This window comes from Vigna umbellata, chromosome 10, assembly GCF_029865625.1.
Source record: "Vigna umbellata cultivar VRB3 chromosome 10, Vumbellata_1.0, whole genome shotgun sequence".
Classification (NCBI taxonomy): domain Eukaryota; kingdom Viridiplantae; phylum Streptophyta; class Magnoliopsida; order Fabales; family Fabaceae; genus Vigna; species Vigna umbellata.
In genome coordinates this window covers 12,048,955-12,073,329 of record NC_142174.1, presented here as the reverse complement: position 1 = coordinate 12,073,329, position 24,375 = coordinate 12,048,955, and the positions used below count along the sequence as shown (strand labels likewise).

Here is a 24,375-nt window from a genome sequence, read left to right as displayed (position 1 = left end):
CACACACCCTCAAGACAGAAGTGAAGTGACAAAATAGTACGTGGGGGTAGATTTGCACATTTTTCATGCCACTTTTTGTCATTATCTTCTTTTTTTTTTCAACAACGGTACACAGAGAATTTGTCACCAACATTGTTTTGTAAATTACCCAAAAGTTATAATTTGTTTAAATTCATACACAAAAAGTCTGTTCCCCAAATTAAAAAAAAAAAGAAAGAAAAAGAACGAGCAGAAGAATTACGTGAGGTGAGTCAAATATTATAAAAAATTAACTCAACAATCTTTTGTTTTTTTATATAGCAATATATAAAAAATGATCCCATGTACTTTACACATTTCATATATTTATTTTACTTTTAACTATAATTTAAAATTAAAAAATAAAAATAATTATCGTGTTACGATTTTTTTTTAAAATACAGATACACATTTCCTATTCTCTAATTGTATATATAAATTAAATAACAATTTTTACTGGATAAATTTTCAGTAATGACGTTTTTTAAAACTTTATATTATCTCTTGATACCCTATAAAAATCTGTTAAGTAGACAGATAAAATTTTATATTAGAGAATAGAGTATAAACTGTTTATCATAGATAAAAAATAAATAATCTAAAATTGAAAAAACATAGTTGTATTGTGTTCTTGGTGGTGAGTGGGAATTGCGAAATCGAGGGCTTTTCCTCTCTCTCCAAATACTCTCTATACGGTTTCCTGCAAGATTGAAAACATGGATCGCGGAGTTGTATTGTTGTATTGAGGCTCGTAGGTTTTTGCAGTTTCCGGGTACGTTTTCATCGATTTATCGTCATTGGATTGCGTGCGTTTCAGAATTCCCAGATCTTGTTTTCTGTTTTGGTTATTGAACCTTGTACTGGAGGTTTAGCTTTCAAGGGAGTAGTAGCTTCGAGAGTTTTTGTTCTGGATCTCGAGGTTTAGCTTGGCGTTGAGGTTAGGAATTGCGAGAGGTGAAATCTGAGGTTGATTGAGCGTGTTTGTGTGGGATCGAGGATAATCTGTGAAGGGTTAGGGTTTTAGGTCGATGGCTTCGAATCCTCCATTTCACTTGGAGGATCAGACGGATGAGGATTTCTTTGATAAACTGGTTGAGGATGACATGGAGCCTATTAATTCTGTCCATGATGAAGGGGATGATGATTCGGATGAGGCTAAAGCATTTGCAAATCTGGGAATCAGTGATGTTGATGCTACTACTGTATTTGAGAGTTCTGATGTTGGTGAGAGTGGGGTAGAAGTCAAAGGGGAATTGGGTACTGTGGAATCCGATGTGAGACTTGAACAGGAGGGGAATTCTGTACCCTCCTCTAGTTCAGCTGGATTTGATAGTAAGGTGGATCCCAGTCATGATGGGATTGGGGTGAGATCGGAAATTACGTCTTCTTCAGCTGTTGGCACAAGTGATAACGTTGGTAGTTCTGGGGTTAAGGAGGTGGGTTGGAATTCTTTTCATGCTGATTTGAATGGAGGTGATGGGTTTGGATCGTATTCTGACTTTTTCAGTGAGTTGGGAGATCAGTCTGGAAATTTTCAAGGGAGCGTGTATGATAATTTAAGTAGTGAGGTGAAGCCAGGTAATGAAGTTCAAAATGTTGGCTTAAATTCCTCAGGTAATTATGTGCAATATCAGGAGGGTGAAGGTTATGAAGCATCCTTAGAAAGCCACTCAAATAGGCAAGGTGATGACTTAAATGCTTCAGTAAATCATGTACAATATCAAGAGGATCAGAATCATGTTGCATCTTCAGAAGATCACACAAATGGACAAGATCTGAGTGGTAGCCAGAACTGGGAAGATCTTTATCCTGGCTGGAAATATGATCACAACAGTGGGCAATGGTATCAAGTTGATGGCTATAGTGCAACAACCACTACTCAGCAAAGCTCTGAAGCCAATGTATCTGCAGATTGGACTGCTGCTTCTGCTGGAAAAACAGAAATCTCTTACATGCAGCAAACTGCTCAATCTATCGCTGGAACTTTAGCTGAAACTGGCACAACTGGAAATGTGTCTAGCTGGAGTCAGGTTTCACAAGGGAACAATGGGTATCCAGAGTATATGGTTTTTGATCCTCAGTATCCTGGTTGGTATTATGACACAAATGCCCAAGAATGGCGTTCATTGGAAACTTACAATTCAACTGTCCAGCCTTCTGGTCTTGGACAAGAAAATGGGCATGCTTCTATCAGTACTTTCTTGCCCAATGATAATAGTTTGTATAGTGAATACGGCCACGCTGATAAGTATGTACCGCAGAGCTTTGATAGCCAGGCTATAGATGGCAGCTGGAGTGGTTCATATGGCACTAACCATCAGCAGGGTTTTGACATGTACACAACTGGAACTGCTTCAAAAGGGGATAAAATAAGTTCCGGGGGCAACCAACAAATTCATCATTCTTATGGTCCAAGTATTTCTGAGAACAAAGATCAACAGCATACTTCTAGTTCTTTTGGATCAGCTACATTGTACAATAAAGTAAACCACAATCACGGTTTGGCTAATGGAACTTTTGAACCACGAAGCTTTGGCCCAAGTGGGGACACTGTTCAACAGTTTAATTATTCAAGCACCAACATTGGGGAACAAAATGTTTTTTCAAATGATTTTACTGAAAAAAAAATTCCCTTTAGTTATTCTCCGCAATCAATTCAGGGTGGGCATCAGTTTTCAAATGCCCCTCATGTTGGGAGATCATCAGCTGGACGTCCTGCTCATGCTCTGGTAACTTTTGGATTTGGAGGAAAACTCATCATAATGAAAGATCGTGATCTTTTGAGCTCATCATACGGAAACCAGGTTAATTCTTGATTCCTCCTTTCAGTTTTGCTCAATATTGTTTCCTTTTTATTCTCTAACTTTGTATGAGTATTTTCTCAAAACAATTAACTCAGTATATTCGTTTATATCTGAAGGATTCTGTGCAAGGTTCTGTTTCTGTGTTGAACCTGATAGACGTTCTCACAGAAAGTATGGATTCTTTGAGCACTGGAAATGGTACCGGTGATTATTTCCGTGCTCTGAGCCAGCAATCTTTCCCAGGTCCATTGGTTGGCGGGAGTGTTGGAAGTAAGGAACTGTACAAATGGTTGGATGAGAGAATTGCACATTTTGAATCACCTGACTTGGATTATAAGAAAGGTGAAAGATTGAGACTCCTTCTTTCCTTGCTTAAAATAGCTTGTCAACATTATGGGAAGCTACGATCGCCTTTTGGTACAGACACCCTACTTAAAGTAAGTTACTTCTGTAGTTATTCAGTTTCTTTTTCCCACTTTATGCAATCATTGTCAACTGAATTTGCTATAACTTTTCAAGGATGAAGGACGTTCTGTATAGAGCTGTACCATTCATCTTTAAAAGATATTAGAAGTTCACTATTGTGCATTATTTCTATCATGATGCAGACGATTATTGTCCTTTATTTCTCTACTTTTGAATCGTTTGTAGTGGGTTATGACATCATCATTCATAATTGCTTTGCGAATGGCAGTGTGGCTTTATCTTCTTTTCTTATCATTCTCCGGATAGTCAGTGATTCTCTGTCATTTATTGCCCGAATACTATTCTCATGCGTATGTGACCTTTTGGGGTTTGGCTTTGATACAGGAAAATGATACTCCTGAATCTGCAGTTGCAAAACTTTTTGCTTCTTCCAAGACGAGTAGCACACAGTTCCCTCAATATGGGACAGCAAGCCATTGCTTGCAAAATTTGCCCTCTGAAGGACAAATGAGGGTGTGTATTTGACTCCTGACCCACTTCCACTCCCAGATTGTTTTGTTCGCTTTTCTGATTTTGATTTTGATATAGGCAATGGCTCTTGAGGTTCAAAATCTTCTTGTCTCTGGGAGAAAGAAGGAGGCTTTACAATGTGCGCAAGAAGGACAATTGTGGGGACCAGCACTTGTTCTTGCCTCACAACTTGGTGATCAGGTCAGATATTTTTAAACTGTTCAATACTCTGCTGATATTTGATGCCTGGGCTAGAGAGTTGCCTTTGGGGTCTTACAGTCTTGTTCTCATACTGCCTTTGGCGGCTGTTGTCCATATTTGTGTTGCAGTTCTATGTTGATACAGTGAAGCAAATGGCACTACGCCAGCTGGTTGCAGGGTCACCTTTGCGCACATTATGCCTTCTAATTGCTGGGCAACCAGCTGAAGTATTCTCTATTGATTCCTCAATTAATGGGCACCCCGGTGCTTCTAACATGGCCCAGGTGTCAGCACAGGTAATCCTAATAGAACAAACTAAGAAGTCATGCAATATGCAATCCACATGTATCGTTTCATTTTTCAATAGTTTCAAGGGTTATCAGTTTGTATTTTATTTGGAAGTCAAAACTTTTTGTTGTTTTGGTATTCAGGTTGAGTCCAATGGTATGCTTGACGATTGGGAGGAGAATCTGGCTGTGATAACTGCAAACAGAACCAAAGGTGATGAACTTGTAATTATTCATCTGGGTGATTGTTTGTGGAAGGAAAGAAGTGAGGTACAGTTCAATCTTTGATTTATTTTTTTGAAGTCTTTAAGAGTTTTCCTTTCTGGTTCTCATTTAAGATTCTTATTTTAGATTACTGCTGCACACATCTGCTATTTAGTTGCTGAAGCAAACTTTGAGTCATACTCAGATAGTGCAAGACTCTGTCTAATAGGAGCAGACCACTGGAAATCTCCCCGAACATATGCTACTCCAGAGGCTATCCAGGTATTTGAAATGTGTCTAGTTCTTAAGTTCCTTCTTCCACAAAATTTGGCTTTTTATTAATGTATATTTTATATTTTTGAGTCCTTTTCTCACAGAACATTCTGTATGCTGTCATTGTTGTGTATCTACTGAAAAATCTCTTCATCTCAGATTGTTGCCAATTCTTATAGTTCTAGGATTCAGGTAGACTCAGACGAGTCTGTTTCATATTGTGTACTGTATTTGTCTAGAGGCTTAAAAGATGGAATCTGCCTTTTCTAATTCTTCTTTCTTAGATTTGTTCTTCAAATGTAAGAATTTTATTTTTCTTATTCAGCCTTTTGTTTTGTAAGCTTCTTAAATAACCTGTCTGTGTCTTATACTTGTTCCACCTCACGATCTGTTGCTTTCTAAAAAGAACATGTTCAGTATGATCGAGTATGTTACATGATGTGTTTATTGAATAACTCAAACTTGTCTTACCTGATTGGTACTTGGACAGAGGACCGAGTTGTATGAATATTCGAAAGTGCTTGGAAACTCTCAGTTTACTTTGCACCCATTTCAGCCGTATAAGCTTATATATGCATATATGCTAGCTGAAGTGGGGAAGGTTTCAGACTCGTTGAAGTAAGTTTGTGTAACATTATTTAGTTGCTATTACCTTTTATACGATCTCTTATTATTGTCATTTGATTTCAGGTACTGCCAAGCACTACTGAAATCCTTGAAAACCGGCCGTGCTCCAGAAGTAGAAACGTGGAAACAATTAGCATTATCTCTCGAGGAGAGGATTAGAACTCACCAACAGGTACTTGTCCTTCAAAAAAATTTCATTATCTTATAGTGTTGATACTGATAAGTTATCATTTTGTTTATCAATAAATGTTTCAGGGTGGATATGCAGCAAATATGGCTCCTGCAAAATTAGTCGGCAAACTGCTCAACTTTTTTGATAGCACTGCTCATCGAGTTGTCGGTGGTTTACCTCCACCTGCTCCAACATCATCCCAAGGAACTTTTCATGGAAGTGAACAACATTACCAACAGATGGCTCCTAGAGTATCCTCTAGTCAATCCACAATGGCTGTGTCGTCCTTAGTTCCATCTGCTTCGATGGAACCTATAAGTGAGTGGACAGCTGACAATAATAGAATGACAAAGCCTAATAGAAGTGTTTCTGAGCCAGATATTGGTAGAACCCCTAGACAGGTGTGTTAGTACTATTAAAGGTGTAATGTTGATTTTCATCTTCCTCTGCATTTTTTCTGTTATTAAAAGTTCTGATCGAGAAGTTGTGGTTGATGTTTTTTAAGGAAATGACCTCACCTGATGCACAAGGGAAGGCACAGGCATCAGGGGGTACTTCCCGCTTTTCACGCTTTGGCTTTGGCTCACAACTTTTGCAAAAGACAGTTGGGCTAGTCTTGAAACCTCGCCCTGGTCGGCAGGTGTGATTAGTTGTTTTATTTTCTTTTAATTGCAACAGTGCTTTGACGTGACTTCTCTAATGGTTCTTATTTTAATCTATAAATATGTAGGCTAAATTGGGTGAGAAAAACAAGTTCTATTATGATGAGAAGCTGAAGAGATGGGTGGAGGAAGGTGCGGAACTTCCAGCTGAAGAAGCTGCACTGCCTCCACCACCACCAACAACTGCTGCTTTCCAGAATGGGCCAACTGAATACAACCTGAAATCTGCTTTGAAGACTGAAAGTTCACCTCCTTTCGAGGGATCAAACATAAGAACATCTACCTCTGAACTGAGTCCAGGGATGCCACCAATACCACCCACCGCAAATCAATTCTCTGCCCGAGGTCGATTGGGTGTTCGATCAAGGTAAACCTTTTGTCTATATTAATTATGAGTAGGGTTTGTTGGCTCCTAAGCATTGTAATGTCGAACTCCTATTCCTTTGGTTCCCTGTTTGATTATAAAATTTGAAATGGAAGGCCTTTAAATTTAAAGAGTGGTAAAAAATGTAGCTGAGCTGGCACAATAATTGAATCTCAAAATGCAATATACATTTTGCTATAGACCTGGCTTATGGAGGATTGTCTTGTAAACCTAACTAATATGTATCTGAAAATGCTACACATGAAAAGAATGGAAATAAGGAAGGACCTATGGGTTCTTGGTATTCTTTTGCAGTCAGCTCAGTTTCCGGAACCAAGAAGAAAAATTTATTATTCAATGACAAAATTTGAAAGGCATAATATATATTAAAATGTTTTATGACTATACAGGTATGTTGACACCTTCAACCAAGGTGGGGGAAACTCTGCAAACCTGTTTCAATCCCCTTCTGTTCCATCTGTTAAACCGGCTCTTGCTGCCAATGCAAAGTTTTTCGTTCCTAGTCCTGCACCATCGTCAAATGAGCAAGCAATGGGGGCGATAGCAGAAAGCAATCAAGAAGATAGTGCAACAAATGTAGATCCTTCAACATCTGCCACAAATGAGTGGTCATACCAAGGCCCACCCGCACATGTACCGGCAACAGCCATTCAGAGGTTTCCGAGCTTGGGTAACATCCCAAAACAGGGAGCGACAGAAGGAAGCAACTCTCATTTTTCTAATTCACGCCGAGCAGCTTCATGGAGTGGGAGTCTTAATGATTCATTTAGCCCTCCAAATTCAGGCAATATTAGGCCTTTAGATGCCTCAAGATTTATGCCCGATGAATCTTCAATGCACACTCCAGCAAGAAATAGCAGTTATGGGGAAGATCTTCACGAGGTTGAACTCTGAGCAGATGCTCAAGCTGTAAATATAATTTTTGTTTTTGATGATCGGAATAGCTTCTCTGGATGAACGAAACAGTGGTACACACAAGTGGGGTTCACAGAAAGAGATCAGACAATAACAACAGATATGTACCATTTCCTCTTTTCAGTATTTTTTTATGTCTCCAACTTCCAACTCCCAACCTGGTGATGTATGATTAAATGTGGTCGACTGGAGTGTAGAGTAGGTTTTGTTTTTGTATTGTTTTAAATGCCTCGGGAGTTGGCAGTGGACACCGTCTGAGGATTATGGAACTGGTGTGCTACAACAATGGATAGGACCACCTGCTTAGGTGAGTAGTACAACTCATTTGTTCATTTTATTAAACAAGGAAACTCCTCACGAGGAAAGATCACCTCAACAGATCAACCATAAAAGAATAGTGTACCGAATTGTGAAATATAATTTTGTTATATTGTATTTCTTTCTACCATCATTTATTAAATTATATCTTTTCAATACTTCCAAATTTGTATATGACGACAACAAAATCCATAAAATTTAACTTATTTAATCTATCATTGATTCGTATAATTTGGATTAGAGCTAAATTGAATTTCATATTATTTTAGTAAGATTCTTTTATATCTGTATAAATCCAAATTTAGATGATTGGATTGAAATTTAAATCTATGTTTTTTAAAAGAAAATACTTTGATTATTTATAAATCGTTTTGAAATCTTTATTTATAAATCTAAAACTATTTCAAATTATTGATAAGAATATCTCAGGAAACAACAAATTTTATTAAAAGTTACTATGATAAAATTAAAAAATAATTTTTAGTAAGAAACGATTTTATGTATGAATAAATAAAAGTAATCTATTTAAATAAATGTTAATAAAATATCTAAAAAATGTGATTTTACCTAATTCAATTTTTAATTATAGCAATATGAAGACAAAAAATAGATATTAATAAGTACATATTTTATATTTTTGTTTTAGGCTGTTTTTCCAAATCTTAATATATATGCATAACATCGTTTCCTAAAAGAAAAGCCTACATATTAAGCATATAGGTAACCAAACTACACGTTATTTTCATACTTATGTGTTTTTTTCACTGAAATATAATAATTGATATTGCTTGATCTTTACATTTCCAACCATAAATATTTTTTATCTTACTATGAAGTGATGTGCACTCACATTCAAGATATATCAAATAATTAGTTCTAGGCCGAATATATTACAAGTATAAAAAAACTAATTTGTTTTTTAGATTATTATAATTCACCACACATTTTAAGAAATACGAAATATTCCACCAAATTTTCATTGTAAAAAGTATTCCTACAAAATATATATGAATTTTAAATTCAAAAGCTATTTTATAATTAGTATCAAACTGATATATAAATACTCAAAATATTTAATTTCAGAAAATGTGGATTTGAATTTAAAATATAATCCAATTATTTGGATTTCCTTCAATAAATTTTCAAAATGTTTATTTCAAATATAAACTTGAATTCAATTACAATTTAATTATTCTTTTTTTTTTCACTTCTTTATTTAGTCTCCCCAATCCAAACAAACCATATATTAGATTATATCACACCCTTGGATTGGATTTATTATTCACCTCAACTGTAAATTCTTAATAATTAACATCATTTACTGACATACATTCAAGTTGAGAATGTCTACCAAATATTATAAAAATACACATAGCTGACAAAAAGAAACTAATTTATTTTTGAAATCATTGATCAATTGCACATGAAATAAGAATGAAAGACAATAAGTGAGTATATTGACAAAAACAAACAAGTGAATTTCTATAATGACAAAAACAAATAAATGAAAGAATGTGAAAAGTAATTGTTGAATGGTTAACAGTAAAAAAAAAGTTGTTATGACTAAGCATCAGATGGTGCAATCCAGTGTCTGCCATTGACGAAACTCTTCCTGATAAATGGATGAGCCGTTTCAAAATCTAAGTCTCGGGCCAGTGAAACCCCACGAACAGCCTCTGCTCCTGGTCCCCAACACTTGTACACTCCGAAGAACACAGTCCTGTAATCATCACAAAACATATACCCATCTTTTACTTTTTTTCTTCATGCAAAACTTACATTGTAAGATATAAACATAACTTGCAACAATGACTTTTCATTCATGATGCAATTTCCTTTTGCATGGATGTCTCTGAAAGTTGATGGATAGAGTGTGTATGAAATAAAGATAAAACAAAAAGGAGAAAAAGATTAGAAGAGGTACTTGTTCTTATTGTCTGCATGGTCCCAATCATCCCAACCACCATGTGCAACAATGTCATCGAAATATGTGTAGGAGTAGACGATTCTAGAATACTGTCCCATTGCTCGTCCCACATAGAGTGGACCTGTACCTGTCACCCTGCATCCTACGAATGCGAACCCTGTCTTCTCCTCCTCCTGCTTCCTGTCCTGGGCCGCTATCGACCCAAACCTGCTTGCTATTGAGTGCAGCCAGCAATCCTGATCCATCAACCAATCAATTTCCGAATGTTACTCCCTACACCACCCCACATTTCTCCCAACACCCAACAACTTTTATTTACTTTCACAATTACTTTAATTTTATTAAATAAGAAAAAGGTTGTTTCACACCACTAGTCATAAGAAAAAAAAAAACCTTTTGTAGTGAAAGACAATATCAAAAGGATGTAAAAAAAATTTGGATAACACAATGTGCACAATATAATATGCTGATGATGTTGCACAATTCAATGTCCAGTTTTGGATCTCTCCAGCTGAATCCTATGTTTGCTGACACAAAGGTTTAATGGGCAGAAAAGCTTGCTTACTTTTTTCCTGGCACAACTAAATCCTCACCCAAGCCAACCCTCTAATATAAAAGGAAAATGTTATTTGGACAACAAAAGTTTGACACAATTTTGACAACGGCGACGTGGCAGCTGTGCATTGGCTCAGTGAATTGAAAACAAACCAGAAAAAACCCAAAATATCCCTCACCCCGGTTCACTGAGCCAATGCACAGCTGCCACGTCGCCGTTGTCAAAATTGTGTCAAACTTTTGTTGTCCAAATAACATTTTCCAATATAAAAATACATAATCAACTTTGCAGCACGATATCAGTATTCTTTTCCCTTGTTGAAAAAGCATAATAACAAATACTAGCTAAAAAATCAAAAAACAGATACAAATTGTCGTTGAAATTGCATCGAAAAAGAAGTGTACTCAGCAGTTTCTTATCCAGTGTGTGAAAAGAAAAAGATGGATGTTTACTTTTCTTTAGTAAAAGTTCACTTTATGTTTCTTTCTGTCTGCTTACTTTTATCTTTAGTATTCTGTATCTCTCATTCTTTAGATTCTCTTTCTCTTGAGAAATATACATAGACCCTGAATATAAAATAAAAAATTGTAGTACCTTGTACATGGACCTGCCATTGCCAAAAATGAAATCGATGGATCCTTCAATGTAGCATTCCTTGAAGTAATGTCTGCCAGCATCGTCACAAAGTGTGTCTTGTGCGCCGTAGAACCCGCAGCCGGAGAAGTATGCCTTATCGCCGGATATGCGAAACGCCACCGCTTGCCATCCCTGCATCCCCGGCATTGGTGCAGGCGCTGTGTTCTGCATGTATCACCATATAGTAACTTTTTATAAAAAGTTGTAGATGTCATGAATTATGTGAGAAAAAGTATATGTAATATGAGTACTGAAAAGGCAAAAGTATAAAAAATTTGGCTTTTTACTGAGCAAAATTAAAAGGTTCATTTTCTGGTATAAGTCTAGATATATGGAGTCCAGAACTTCGGGTTAAATTTATGGAAATTTGATTGAATGTTATTATCTAAATAAAAATAAAAATGTAAAACATTAAGTGCAACAGTTGCAGTAAAAATACCTTGAAGCTGATGTTTCTGGCAGAAAAATAGCTGGCAAAAACAGTAACAGAAGCGGTTCTGTAAGTACGAAGCTGCTGTCCACTGGGACCAGGGTCACTGGCTCGATCATGCCATTCTATCACCGTCACTTCTCTACCTGCACCCTCAAACGTTATGTACGGCCTCGTCACGGGCACCACCACCTTTTCTCTGCACCATATTCAAAACAAACAAATCAAACAAAACACCACCTAATGCAAACTATCAAACACCTAACGTACTAATTATCATTACGCTATAATTGCTTATAATGAATAATGAACTCTGTTTAATATATATATATATATACTTGTAGCATCCGGCGTTGATTTTAATGAGGATATTCCTTCTGTTGTTGTCTGGGACGGCATTGACGGCGTCTTGAACGGACCGGTAGTGGCCACCGCCGTTAATGTCAACCGTGATTCGACGGTGGCCGATGGGTCCGACGCAGGGCTGGTTCTTGGAGAAGTTGGCGGAAGAGAATGTGTTGAAGGTAAGGTCGTGGTGGGGTGTAGACGTCACTGTTGTTGCATGGAATATAGAGGTGAAAACCACGAGCAGTACTTGCAGTGACACCATTAGATAGCAGACTGTAGCATCGAACGAACGCGAAGAGAAAGAGAATGTCGAAGAAACAGCGGAGACAAGTGATTTTATATTTGTATGGAAGCAAAAAGCGAGAAAAAATAGAGAGAGCAAGCTGCTATATTTTATAGGTAGAGAGATACTGTTTGGGTGTATTGTGACTAGGGGTTATTGGGGTGTTTTTTTATATATTATTTTATATATTTTTAAGAAAGAATAAGAGGAGACTATGGTCTTTATTCCAACGGTCATTTTTACTGGCTTCTGGAAATTTTATTGGTTGACACTACGGTGATGGACGCAAAATCTTGGGTTTGGTGCCTCTAATTAAGATACACAAATACCAAATATCGCTGTGCTGATACAAAGTTAATGTTAAAAATGACTTAAGTCTAAATTTTGTAAAAGACAATGATACTTTTTAAAAAAAATTTACAATATTTTAATATTATCGTGTCATTCCGTTCAAAATTATTTCATATTCATAATAATAATATATGTCAATTATAAAATCACACGTAAATTATGTTAAAATATTATTAAATAATTATTGTTAGTTGATAATAAAGTTTATATTCAGTATTATAAATTAATTTTATATTTAATGGATGTAAGAAATGTAAACATTGTCTTAAAAAAGTGGTGGTTATTTTTCAGTAAATCTCCTCGTGATTAATGTTTTGATTGAAATTAGGATTCTTTTTATAGTTATTGAAGTCCCTTATTCTTGTAATTGCTCTCTACTATATACTCATTCAACCATTGTGTTTCATTGCCATAAAAGCATATGTGTGATAGCTTCCGAGTTATTTATTCCGTTCATTGATTACGGATAATATGCCATAAAATGCACTTAAAAGATACGAAATGCAAAGGCCAGAATCCTCTTTCTAATAAGATGGTGTGTTTGGCTTATTTTGTATGCTCATCTTTTCTGTCGATGACACTGATTCAGCACCGTGTATACCATTCACGTCGTGCTAATTTCAAACGGTCATTTTGGTGGGGATGATACGTAGTTTTATTATGACACACGATGGTCCCGGCATGGATTAAATAATATTTTTTGCACTTCGGCTCATTCCAGTCCCAGACAAGTGGGGCCCACCAGAGCCCACGTAATTTTTGAACGTTGGGCCCGAATGAGATGAGACAATATTTTCCAAACTTGTGAAAAGTGGTTCATTATGATTATGGCGAAAAAGTAAAAAGAACATCGGTGACTGGAGTTTCAGGGGAAGGCAACAACCACCGTGGTCTCATGCTTCTAACTTCTGCAAATACGTCATTATAGTCCTCTGAATCTGTATTATAGATTATTTTGGGATATTAAATGTGTTTATTTTGTGTTGTATACGTAAACCAATCTTTTCAATATTTTGTGAAATAATGGTGATGTAACACATATTTATATTTATTTTAGACATAAAAAAAGTAAAATAGTAAATTTTTCTATTTTTGAATAAAAAATAAAAAAATAATATCAAATTATGTAAGAAAATTTGTGTATCAAAATATTATTTCTCCGTGTGTAATAATGATAGTGAAAAAGAAAAAATTACTTTAACACCTTGTAAGAGCCTATTATAAATATTCAAAGGTGTCAAGTGATGAAAAATTAAACTATATGAAAAAGTTAAAGATTTGCATTAAATGTTTTTTATAAGTTAAAATTACTTAAATGAAATTTTTGTCAAAAGTGACAAACTAATTTATTCATAAATAATTTTAATTTATATAAAAAAAAAGATTTCATTTTCTAAACAGTATTTGTGATATCGGTTTTTCCAAATATATCTTAAAGAAGATCGAAGATGTGAGTATGAATATTGTTGGAGTAATAATCCTGCCGCATAATTAGTGAGTGTTTATGTGATGTTAATTCAATCTCCATAATAACGTTCAATCGATTTAATTTGAACTCGAACTGGAGTTTTCTTTTTTCTATTACAAAAAGTGGAGATGAGTTTTGAACAAAGAATTGATAACATATTACATTCATTTGACAAAAATGATAACAATGTGTGGCCTATGTTATGTCTTCGCTTAATTAGCATGTGACCGATTTGATTATGCAGACAACTAACATTAAATTGACTCCCAAAATACCAATAAAACTTTTATTTAAATTAAAACAAAATCATTTTAGCAATAAAGTAACCCGTATATTATGATATCATATTATTAATAATGAGCTTATTTGAAAATTGATAACATAAATTAAAAAATATATATTTAGTTTCAAATTTTATGTGAATATAGTAAATTCATTTTTTTCTCATATTACACAAATATATATAAACCAATATACATGATTCAAGATTTGTCCATTTAGAGCTCGATTTTTAGCTCAAATTCATTTAATCGATGAACTAACTTCAATAAATTAACCAGTCACATCTTGAACTAATGTATCGCGCTCCCTTCCGTTTTTGCTGAGCTTGCCAAGAACGTCCTTCTTTGACCCAGCCTTGTATTGTGTCCAACTGAACATGTCAATATAACTTGTTAAACCATGAATTTGACGAAGATTCTACCAATCTTGCAGGAAGAAAAGCTTCTCTTTCTAGAGATAACTGAAGACTTGCCACTATTCTCACCATAGATGCCCACACAAATGGTGCAGAACAGAAGGCATAAACAAAGACTGACAGAGCTCTCACTACCCCATCAGGGTACCAAGGAAATGCCATGACCATAAGGGCCCCTACAATTCCAAGCCACGGTACCAAAACTGGTAACATTGGTAGCAGAAAGACATTTATTGCAATGGAGCAAAGTGCAAAAGCACCAAGTAAATAGAGGATCCAGCCCAGAAGAGGGTGAACCGTGTGAGGAATGATAAAGAATGGTGTTACGTAAGCAGCAAGGATGCACCACAAAGCTACTATTTTGAGGCTGTTGTGGACAAGGTTGATGCTCTTATCAGAGCGCCTATAACATAACTTTGAGAAGCTTGGCCTTGCCAAACGAGTCATTGCTATTACTCCCAGATATATTGCAGATTGGATTAGTATCACAGCCATCTCAGCACCATACCTACACCAATGATAGGTCAATTTTTAAAATAGTTTCAAATTCCATGAAAATGAATTAAGGTAAACATCTAAATCTATCTCAAGGAACAAAGGTATGATTAGAAGTTAGAAACTAAGATGCTACTGAAATGATCATAATGTACATGGATAATCTATCACTTTATGATATATTCTGAATCCTGTTTTTCAAGTATAGACCCCCTTAATGACTTTTTATCAGAAACTCAATAAAATCAGAGGGCACTAAAACTGATTACCCCAAAGTTTGACGACGCTGTTCATGCCACTGGATACCTAATGGCAGGACAGGCCACGACCACCAATACCATGGCTTCAACCACGGTGCCCCTGGGAATGTGATCACGCTATTTGGTCCACAAGGCACGCTCCAGCGAAGTTTAAGATCTGAATTAAAATAAACATAGATTGATTTCATTAAGCCCTTCAAAAGTTTAGTTTAAAATATATACCGAAAGAACTTACAGTAGTATGAAGCGTCCATCTGATAACCTAAAGGAAGCCTATATGCTCCACGAAGTTTGGAGCCATTTGCAGGTGGATGAAACATTGGCTTATCAAGCAACTCCGGGAAGTAGCTAGCTATAAAACCCTGGTCTGCACCATCTGGGTTTTCTCTCCCATTCTGTAATTCATGAACCATGTCCTTGAACACCACCGTTGACGGCTGCCAATATCAAACATCAGAACTCATTCTACTAATGAAAAATTATAACAAATATGATTTTTATAATAATTATTACAGAAATTGATAAAAGAATTTGATACTTTTTAGTGCACCATGATAATGAATTTAAAAAGGAACAGGAATGTGTGACATGGAATTAGCTAAAATATTACCTGCAAGACGAAGAGACCAGTGTGGAAGACGCAAGGATTGATAAAGACCGCACAGAATTGTCCACATTGAAATAACTCATCTGTGTTTTGAAGGAAGAGATTGTCAGCGTCCAGCATGACAACCCTGTCATAGTCCACTAAGCTCCATGCATACAGTTTGTTCAATGATAATTTAAATCTCTTGTCAAAATTATCTTGATGCTTGTAGGGATTCTCCATGTTTTCCACCCTAACCACTTTTGCACCATCTTCCTCTTCACTGATAAATAAAACCCACACTGCCTATTAATTAATTTACCCCACCCAATAAATTCATTACAGTGCCAAGTGACCCACCAAGTAACAAAACTTGGAAAACTCTGTGCCCCACTCTCATCAGTTTGGCTGCCTGTTCAACCCAGCTAGTGTTTTCAATTTAACAATGCAAAAACTACGGGTAGTTTTGGAATCTCCTCAAAGTAACATGTGATTTCCTCCTTTAACATTAAAAATGTTATTTATTTAATATTATGCATCTTTTTATGTCTTGTAGACATTCAATAACTTCAAAAAAATTCTTTGATATTTGAACATTTCTATAAAATATCAAAAAGGTGGACCAGAGACTGTTATAAGATGATGAAATGATGCTGCTGTATTATATCTCAAAAGTACATAAATCAGTTGCAAATCCTGTATTAATTTTTATTATCAAATAAAAAAACTATAACACGATTTGTGTTTTCAAGAATGTATGAAACGTAGTCATTATTGCTATTTATTTTAATTGAATACTACTTAGAAAGCTAACAAAAGATAACCTAAAGAGCTGATAAAAATAATAATAAGATAATCAAAGAGACATTGCTTTCCCTCGAAGAAAATTATAGTGTTTATAACTAGAATTACTTTGGATAATTGGAGCAATTTTGTCATTGAGAAGGTCTCATCTAACTCTCCAAAGCCATTTTTCATAGACAAATATCTCGTTGATTGTTGATTGACCAAAAATAGTTAAAAAAAATAGTTCGAAGCTGAAGAGACTGACAAATTATGAGACGGGAACTCATAAATGGATAATTTAATAACACTACTGTTGACCAAATTTAACATGAGCAGTAAGAAGAAGTTAGTTGCACCAAAAACTATGAAACGAGACAGCACCTAACCCCCACCACTGTCCCTTCTCAAACTATATTTAAGTGGAGGGACTGGTCTTTAGTGGTACGCATGTCAAGTGGTCATGTAATAATCTATTTTTTTAACTATTTTTATGTACACGTTATATTCTTTTACGATATTGCACTTCCAATAACAAGTTTACTAAATGTTTTCTTGTAAAAGTTGCAGTGTTAACTGTTATTTTATTTTGATAACTGCAGAAAAAAAAATGTATTAATGTTTCCATAATAATAATAATAATAATAATAATAATAACACTTGTAACTGTTAGGTGAAGCAAAAACGGCTAGAAAGAAAAATGGTTGAACCCGTCGTTTCCAACTCACGTCCTTAACGCGCAAACTTAAATTAAATACTCTCATTCTCATACCTCTTATAATATAAAAATATGTAATATGCCAACTAGCTCAAATGAGGATATATTTAATAATTATTATAGAATTCAAAAAAATAGTATTTATATTATCGATATATATTTTCTCAATTAAATAATCCCTATTTACGTTGCTAACTACGAATTTTTCTAAGCAAAAATAAAGTAAGGGATAAACTTGATTTCAACTAGGCGGGCTTTTCTGGCAACGGGGCTTCTATTGAAGCTTCACCAGGTCGTTGGACATTTGTCGATTAATAAAATAATAATAATTTGATTATGCTAAAGCATATTCCCCAAAACCCCAAATACGGTGAGGTGTGACTACGTTTTTCGCAGGCTTTAGCTTCATGGGGGAAACAAACATGGGGAGAGAGCTAGATTAATGTGACATAAACATAATCGAAGCAAAGGCATTGTAATCTACGCCGCGAAGAAAGGACTAAATCGAAAATATAAGAATATTATTATTAAGAAATTTAAAAAAAAGGGAAAGGAAAGAGACTCACAAAGCTCGAATCCATCGGAGAGGGACGTCGACGGAAGCAATGACGACGAGATCGGCTTGGACGTTAAGTTTGGAAAGGGATTTAAGAAGGACGCGAACGGCGACGTAGAACTCGTAGTCCCTGGGAGTGCCCACGTACATCATCGTGGCGTAGGCATTCCTGAACGACGTCGCTTTGGTAAACGGCGAATGGCACAGGCCCAGGCCCAATAAGAAGAGCATCGTCGACCATCTCAGAAAAGCTGCATTGCAGCCCATTTTTGTGAAAAGTGGTGGTGGAGTTGGAAGCAGAAGGAAGGAAAGAGAGAGAGGTTTTGTGCGTGGTTGATGAAAATCGAATGAGGACAAGGAAAGAGAGACAGAAGAAGGAACAGGTTTTAAATGGTTGCTAGCTAGGCCGGTACACACAGTAACAGAGAAGGAATCAACTCACGATTTTTTGCTTTAACACGCGAGAGAAGCAGCCAAGTTTTCAGTAACGTGCCAATACATATTTAAATTTTGGAATCTTTGTGTAATATTCTTTTTCTTCTCTTCCTCCGCCAAAAAAACACAGCTCACTCACGCCTACTGTGTAACGAAAATTGAGTTTCCCTCTCTTGCTTTCTTTCACCAATTTAGTCTCTCCATCAAAATCTTCTCACAACTAACTGTCATTTCACACTCTTTACACTTTTTATCATTTACATTCACTTATCAAACAATTTTACTAAATCACGTAATAATTTATGTTAAAACTTTCACATTGAATACAGATAAAGAAATGAACTTCATTTCATAAATTGGATTTTTAAAGATTAGGTTAGGTTTAAATTATTATTTTTATCATCTTATCAGAGTTTATCTTGAAAAGATTAAAATTGAGTTATGTTTAAATTATTATTTTTAACGTCTTATCAAAGTCATGTTAGAATTTATTTTAGCTAATATTTGTTTAATGTTTAATTTCATTCATAAGATATATTAATGTTTAATTTCATTCATAAGATATATTAATGCAATATCAATACATTTATTTATTAACTACTTATTTTCATTAATTGTATTATATGTAATTAACGATCGTAGTAAACGTTCCAAACCGTGTATTAAAGTTGGTCAGTAACTTCAAAATATACAAATTTAAAAACAGTGAAATGTAATTATTTCAAGTTGTTAAATTGATGAAGAATATAGTATCTTTATTTTAGTAAAAATGAAGGGCGTGGTATCTGATGAAAGAAAAATTGAATATCACATAAAAATATAAAAATATATGTTGTAGAAGAATATTTCAAATACCATGTATGCAAAATTGACTCATTTCAGACTTAATAAAAAAAAATATGGTGCATTCCATTTGAAGTTGACTTTCAATTTAAAAACTATTTTATTTTATTCATTTGTTATTTTTTATTTTAACTAACATGCAAACATAGATTTCTTTTACAAATAACATGAAATATCACATGGTATCCTATAATTTGCTTCGTATTTTTATAGTGTGTGTTAAGTAAACAAATAATTCCATATGAGAAACTGCCCAATATTTAAAAAACAAACATCTTAAAGTTTCGATAAAACTTTTCGATATAATTCCAATTTAATTTAATAATTTGTTTATAATTTCATTATATTTGTATTATTACTTTAGCTTGTGTACTAATTACTTATAATGTTACCTAGATAACATGTCAAGCATGGAACTTTAAATCTAATTCAATCTACAAAATTATTTTGTAAAATGAGATTTGTATATATTTATATATTATAAATTAGTCTCATTTCTAACATTAATTAAAAATAAATAAAATGAATAATATATAAGGTGTGATTGGGCAGTCATTAGGCTAGCGAGATGTAAAAGTCCATTACAACTAGTATAAATAAAGGTCTCAAGCATGACTTTAGACTAGGATGCACAATACACATGCATTACTTGTTGTGCTAACCACTCGGTTACATTACTAACTTGAGCGTCTGAGCGCCTTTGACAGGTGCTCACCCGTCCGGCTTAGAGAAGGAGGAGGGAGAACGAGCAATACAACCCGAAGTTCTTTGAGCAACGTCCGTCCGGTCTTCAACTTGGAGCACCTTGAGCAACGTTTGTACGCTTTGAGCTAGGTCCGTCAAGTCTTCAAGGTTCATCCAGTCTTCAAGGAATGCCTATTAATATTCTTCAAGGTCGGTCCAGTCTTCAAGGTCCATCCGAACTTAGAGACAACATGAAATGTTTTAAGCAAGGAACCACCAAATCCTACCAAAGCAATATTATTTTAAAATTTTAAGTTTAAGATAATATTTTAATATCTTTTATGAATTTATCTAAATATCTTTCATAAAAAGAAAAAGTATAAAAAATATATAACTCCCCTGAGATTAAAAAAAAGTTGAATTACATCATTAATATTTCAAGAATTAATTATATTTTTTTCCCAAATTATTGTTTCAAACATTGATTGTATTAAATTTTATACTAAAAGAAAATCATGGACGTAATCTTCGATGTTCAATAGTATCAATTATTTTGTTGTGTGACAAAGAGTAAATTACACTAACCTTCTAAAACAAACTAATAAAAACAGAATGTGTGGACTGTATTCAACATAATATTCGTTTGTCACGTAAAAAAATAGTATAATGTCATTGAAAAAACTACCCATGTAAGATAAAAGTTCTAAATAAAGATAAAAATTAAAATCACGTTATGAAAAACCAAATTCGCATTCTAGATTAATAACAAAAACCTAGGTAATCCATATTTTAATACCTAAAGCAATAAGCCTTTTCAAAACATAAGTAACGTCTAGTTGTTGCTTTAGAAACAAAAATACGAGCAGTCAAGAGTTATTAAAAAAAAAACTAGTATATGAGAAAGCATGTAAGAACATATTTTCTCGCACCATTCGCTGTTTAACTTAAAATCTAGAAGTACAATGTACATTACAGCAAAATAAAGTCATAAATAGGACAAGTGTGTTGGTATTATTGTTGTCCTCGTGGTAAAAGTCTTGAAGAAGAAAACAATATTTCCTAGCTAGCGGCAAAATAATAAGTTAAGAAAATTTATAAATTTAGTATGAGTTAGAAGTATTATACTAAATAAAAAATATATATAAATAAAATATTTGAAGTTTTGTTATATTTAAATATTAAATTAATGTGATATTTTGATATTTTATATAAATTTGTTTGATTATAACTATTTTTAAAAGTTTTCGTGTTTTTCTCTTGAAAACACAACGAAAGCTCTAATTAACAATGGTGAGAGAATAAATCATGTTAACTTTATCAAGGTTTAAGTTTGCATTGATAGAAAAAAAGTACAATATTAGATTTAAGAAAAAGTATTATGTTATAAATTAAATGTTAGATTTATAACTATACATCGTCTTCACACAATTGTAAAACTTAAATTAAAATGTAATTCAACCCAATTTTAAAATACAATTGAGTAATCTGGTTGTTGTTTCCAAAACAAATGTGATAAACCATGACATATATGTTGTCTTGACATAATATCTAAAGAGTATAATTACCCTCTTTATTTAAACATATAAGATTACTTTAAAATATATTTTCTATAAACACACACCCAAATGTGCACAACGATCATATAACTTCTCCATAGCAAAACATATTTTTATTAACAACAATGATTGCTAATGTTCTTATTATTATACGTAAAATTGAAAACGTGGAATAAAAATTGGACTCTGAATTTTGAAGTTATTGCAATTGGAATTTTAACGGGAGATAAAAAAAAATAGGCAGAATATTTTTTTTTTCAGAAAAAAAAATATATAATTTTTCTTTCAAAGAAATAAAATACGCGTTTAAGTAAATATACGATTAAATTGTTTGGATATTTTAATAATTGAAAAAGAAAAAATATTTTGTTACATGGATAAAACATATATATGAACACCTTACAACATTTTTCTTAATTTTTTTAATTACATTTTCATGATTTTGATAAGTTATAGATGTTTAATTGCTCCTGAAAATATAACAACGTGGTTTTTCAAAATTCATTTTTTAAATAGAATTTTTCATTATTTAGAACAAAGTTTACTGCTTTTCGAAACAAGGAATAACTTAAAAAATGTTTTTCGAATGAGTAAGATTAATTCTTAACTTATTATCCCAAACGGGATGAAAAATCAAAGTTGCTTAATTATTTTCTAGAATATTTGTTTGATTGAGGGATTTGGATTTTACATTTTTTAACTTTTTAATTACTTTTTATTTTAATTAATCAAGTGTGTTATTCAAATATTTTTATTTTTCATGTGTAATAATATTTATTTAAAAGGGTTTTCACGGCAACGAAAAGTAGGAGACAAGTCAAACTTTTTTATTTTATTTTTATATAAAAGTGGAAAGTACGTTAACACCTCGAGAAGGTTAGAAGACGTTAAGTTTTAAATTTCTGATGACTGAATTATTGTAAGACAAAAGAAAGTAGGACCAGTGACATTATGGAATAATAAATTAACAACGTATACTTGTGATTCTCCAAGAAACCGAGGGTTGAGGCAAATTTTTAGATATGTTCTACCACTGCCACCAACCAAACCTTCTCACCAACCAAAGGAAGTGACTTAACCCTTAGATTTCGGATTTATACAGATTTTATGTTTTTGTTCGTGTTTCAGGTAAGGGCTGTAAAATTAATAAAGGGGTGTTTGGGTTTTATGTGGGGTAGTTAGGTCCATCAGATCAAAGGCTGACTTTAACAAGGGTCTTTCTCCTAAGTCAGCTTTCCACTCTGTCAACTTTTTTTTTTCTCTAAAAACTCATTTTCTAAATATTGTTCTGCCTTTTCTTTAAAATACAATCCTGTTGAACGGTTCAATTTTTGAAGTGGTGCTCAAACATTCACCGCGTCAAGGGTTCCGTAACCGACCGAACGGGTTCTTGTTCCAACCGGTAAGTCACTTTCTCCTTTTCTACACCGTTTCTAGCACCTAGGGCATTGCTATTTTACTGAATGCATGCCACTAGAAGTGTTCTACTTCAAATTTGTGGTAATTTCTATCCTAAAAAGCTAATTATATCACCATTGGTTGATTTATAGGGTGTCTTTGAATTTTGCTGTGAGGAGCACTATTTAGATCATCCTGTCAAGTAAACTGTGAAAGTTTTTCACGTAAGGAGAGCTAATTATTTTTGTATGAATTTATTTTATACAAATATATGCAGGTTGAATGTTGAATGGGTGTTCTTGTGAACCTCTTTTGCGATGTTAATTTTTATTGGATAATTATAACTGAGACTGTGGAATTGTGCTTAAATAATTTATGCTTTGGTGTTGAACTGGTACATGTGGCAATTATGTTTGTAAGTGTTTCGGTTGAAATTAATTTGTTTTGGTTGAAATTGTTCTGGTTGGAGGGTTTGGGTAAGGGCTATGTGATAGCATGTATATGGGCAGGTACTGTTTACTGTGAGGGGAAGGGTGATATATGTAATTGGGTATTTGATGTCTAGAACACTGTAGGACAGTTTTAATAACTTAGATAATTAAATCATAACTTGTTAAAAGCCTTTCTTTGTTGGTAGGGTAGAAGGACTTAAAAACCTGAGTTGGCACATCCCTGATCAAAGAGCAGCCCTGGCCTGGTCCAGTACATTGTGACTAGTCATATGTGCTAGCGCCGAAGGTGAGTCTGATGCGTTCAGACATCTGAACCCTCTCCGGTGACCAATTTGGGAGAAAGTAAGATCTCTACTATGATGAAAATTAGACAAGTAGTTTATCAAATAAGAACCATGATGTGTATATATATATATATATATATATATATATATATATATATATATATATATATATATATATAAACGTAAACTGGTGCATGGAGGGGATCTCACTCATTTTTCTTTGATTGATGTTGTTTGACTGCCAGGATGTATGTATGATGTTGTTGAGTGGTTGTAAAACATATGAATGTGAACTACAATGATGTAATTGAGTATGAAGTGGAAATCTCAGGGTGAGATGATTGAAAGTGATGTGTGGGGTGTTGTTGTTGTTCTGTATAACTGTATGGAGCTTTGAACTGGTATGTCTATCCCTACACTCGAAGCACTGTTCATGCTCAAATAGAGGAGAGCAGTGTAAGTGGTGAGAGTAGAGTGAGGTTCTCGTCTATAGTCTTAGAGTTTAGACATAGACAGATGGGGGATTTACCTTGCATAGTGTTGGGGAGTGCCAGCTGAACTACGCAATTGCAAAGACGACCAATAGTTCGACAGTTATACCAATCCGGATGAGTCGTGTGAGTGTTTGAGTCATGGTTTAAAGTGGTGTGCCTTGATTGTTCTTTATATGTAGCTAAGCACAATGATATTTATTGATTGAACTATATGATTACTGTTTGGTTATCTAGCAGTGTAAGTGGTGAGAGTAGAGTGAGGTTCTCGTCTATAGCCTTAGAGTTTAGACATAGACAGATGGGGGATTTACCTTGCATAGTGTTGGGGAGTGC

At 34.1% G+C, this 24,375-nt stretch overlaps 3 protein-coding genes across 3 annotated transcripts; 1 reads left to right on the top strand and 2 right to left on the bottom strand.

The window, feature by feature from the left end:
• The first annotated feature begins 625 nt into the window (after positions 1 to 625).
• On the top strand, positions 626 to 7,960 carry LOC124839754 (RGPR-like protein). The gene is made up of 13 exons (XM_047315665.2): positions 626 to 2,822; positions 2,939 to 3,259; positions 3,633 to 3,761; positions 3,837 to 3,959; positions 4,088 to 4,255; positions 4,391 to 4,516; positions 4,598 to 4,732; positions 5,214 to 5,341; positions 5,414 to 5,522; positions 5,606 to 5,923; positions 6,028 to 6,162; positions 6,253 to 6,551; positions 6,959 to 7,960. Exons 1-13 carry the CDS (start codon positions 1,047 to 1,049, stop codon positions 7,461 to 7,463), a joined length of 4,272 nt encoding a protein of 1,423 aa, XP_047171621.1. The 5' UTR covers positions 626 to 1,046; the 3' UTR covers positions 7,464 to 7,960.
• Positions 7,961 to 9,139: 1,179 nt separating this feature from the next.
• Positions 9,140 to 12,115, bottom strand: PME5 (Pectin lyase-like superfamily protein). Its single transcript, XM_047315655.2, has 5 exons — positions 11,690 to 12,115; positions 11,361 to 11,550; positions 10,880 to 11,086; positions 9,727 to 9,965; positions 9,140 to 9,522 (listed from the first exon to the last, which is right to left on the bottom strand). The coding sequence occupies exons 1-5, from the start codon at positions 11,959 to 11,961 to the stop codon at positions 9,366 to 9,368; spliced, it is 1,065 nt and encodes a 354-aa protein (XP_047171611.2). The 5' UTR covers positions 11,962 to 12,115; the 3' UTR covers positions 9,140 to 9,365.
• Positions 12,116 to 14,187: 2,072 nt separating this feature from the next.
• PGSIP7 (Nucleotide-diphospho-sugar transferases superfamily protein) lies at positions 14,188 to 18,396 on the bottom strand. The gene is made up of 5 exons (XM_047315676.2): positions 17,907 to 18,396; positions 15,864 to 16,122; positions 15,489 to 15,690; positions 15,263 to 15,410; positions 14,188 to 15,006 (listed from the first exon to the last, which is right to left on the bottom strand). The coding sequence occupies exons 1-5, from the start codon at positions 18,161 to 18,163 to the stop codon at positions 14,463 to 14,465; spliced, it is 1,410 nt and encodes a 469-aa protein (XP_047171632.1). The 5' UTR covers positions 18,164 to 18,396; the 3' UTR covers positions 14,188 to 14,462.
• Between the last annotated feature and the right edge of the window lie 5,979 nt (positions 18,397 to 24,375).

Bases quoted from the DNA above. Each gene is read 5' to 3' on its own strand.
- LOC124839754 (XM_047315665.2), top strand. From the start codon at position 1,047: ATGGCTTCGAATCCTCCATTTCACTTGGAGGATCAGACGGATGAGGAT. The intron at 2,823-2,938 runs GTTAATTCTTGA...TTATATCTGAAG, and splicing joins GCTCATCATACGGAAACCAG to GATTCTGTGCAAGGTTCTGT. The intron at 3,762-3,836 runs GTGTGTATTTGA...ATTTTGATATAG, and splicing joins CCTCTGAAGGACAAATGAGG to GCAATGGCTCTTGAGGTTCA.
- PME5 (XM_047315655.2), bottom strand. From the start codon at position 11,961: ATGGTGTCACTGCAAGTACTGCTCGTGGTTTTCACCTCTATATTCCAT. The intron at 11,551-11,689 runs GTATATATATAT...AATATGGTGCAG, and splicing joins ATCAACGCCGGATGCTACAA to AGAAAAGGTGGTGGTGCCCG. The intron at 9,966-10,879 runs GTACTACAATTT...TTGATGGATCAG, and splicing joins ATGGCAGGTCCATGTACAAG to GATTGCTGGCTGCACTCAAT.
- PGSIP7 (XM_047315676.2), bottom strand. From the start codon at position 18,163: ATGGGCTGCAATGCAGCTTTTCTGAGATGGTCGACGATGCTCTTCTTA. The intron at 15,411-15,488 runs GTAAGTTCTTTC...ATTTTAATTCAG, and splicing joins GATGGACGCTTCATACTACT to ATCTTAAACTTCGCTGGAGC. The intron at 15,007-15,262 runs GTAATCAGTTTT...TCATTGGTGTAG, and splicing joins CAGCGTCGTCAAACTTTGGG to GTATGGTGCTGAGATGGCTG.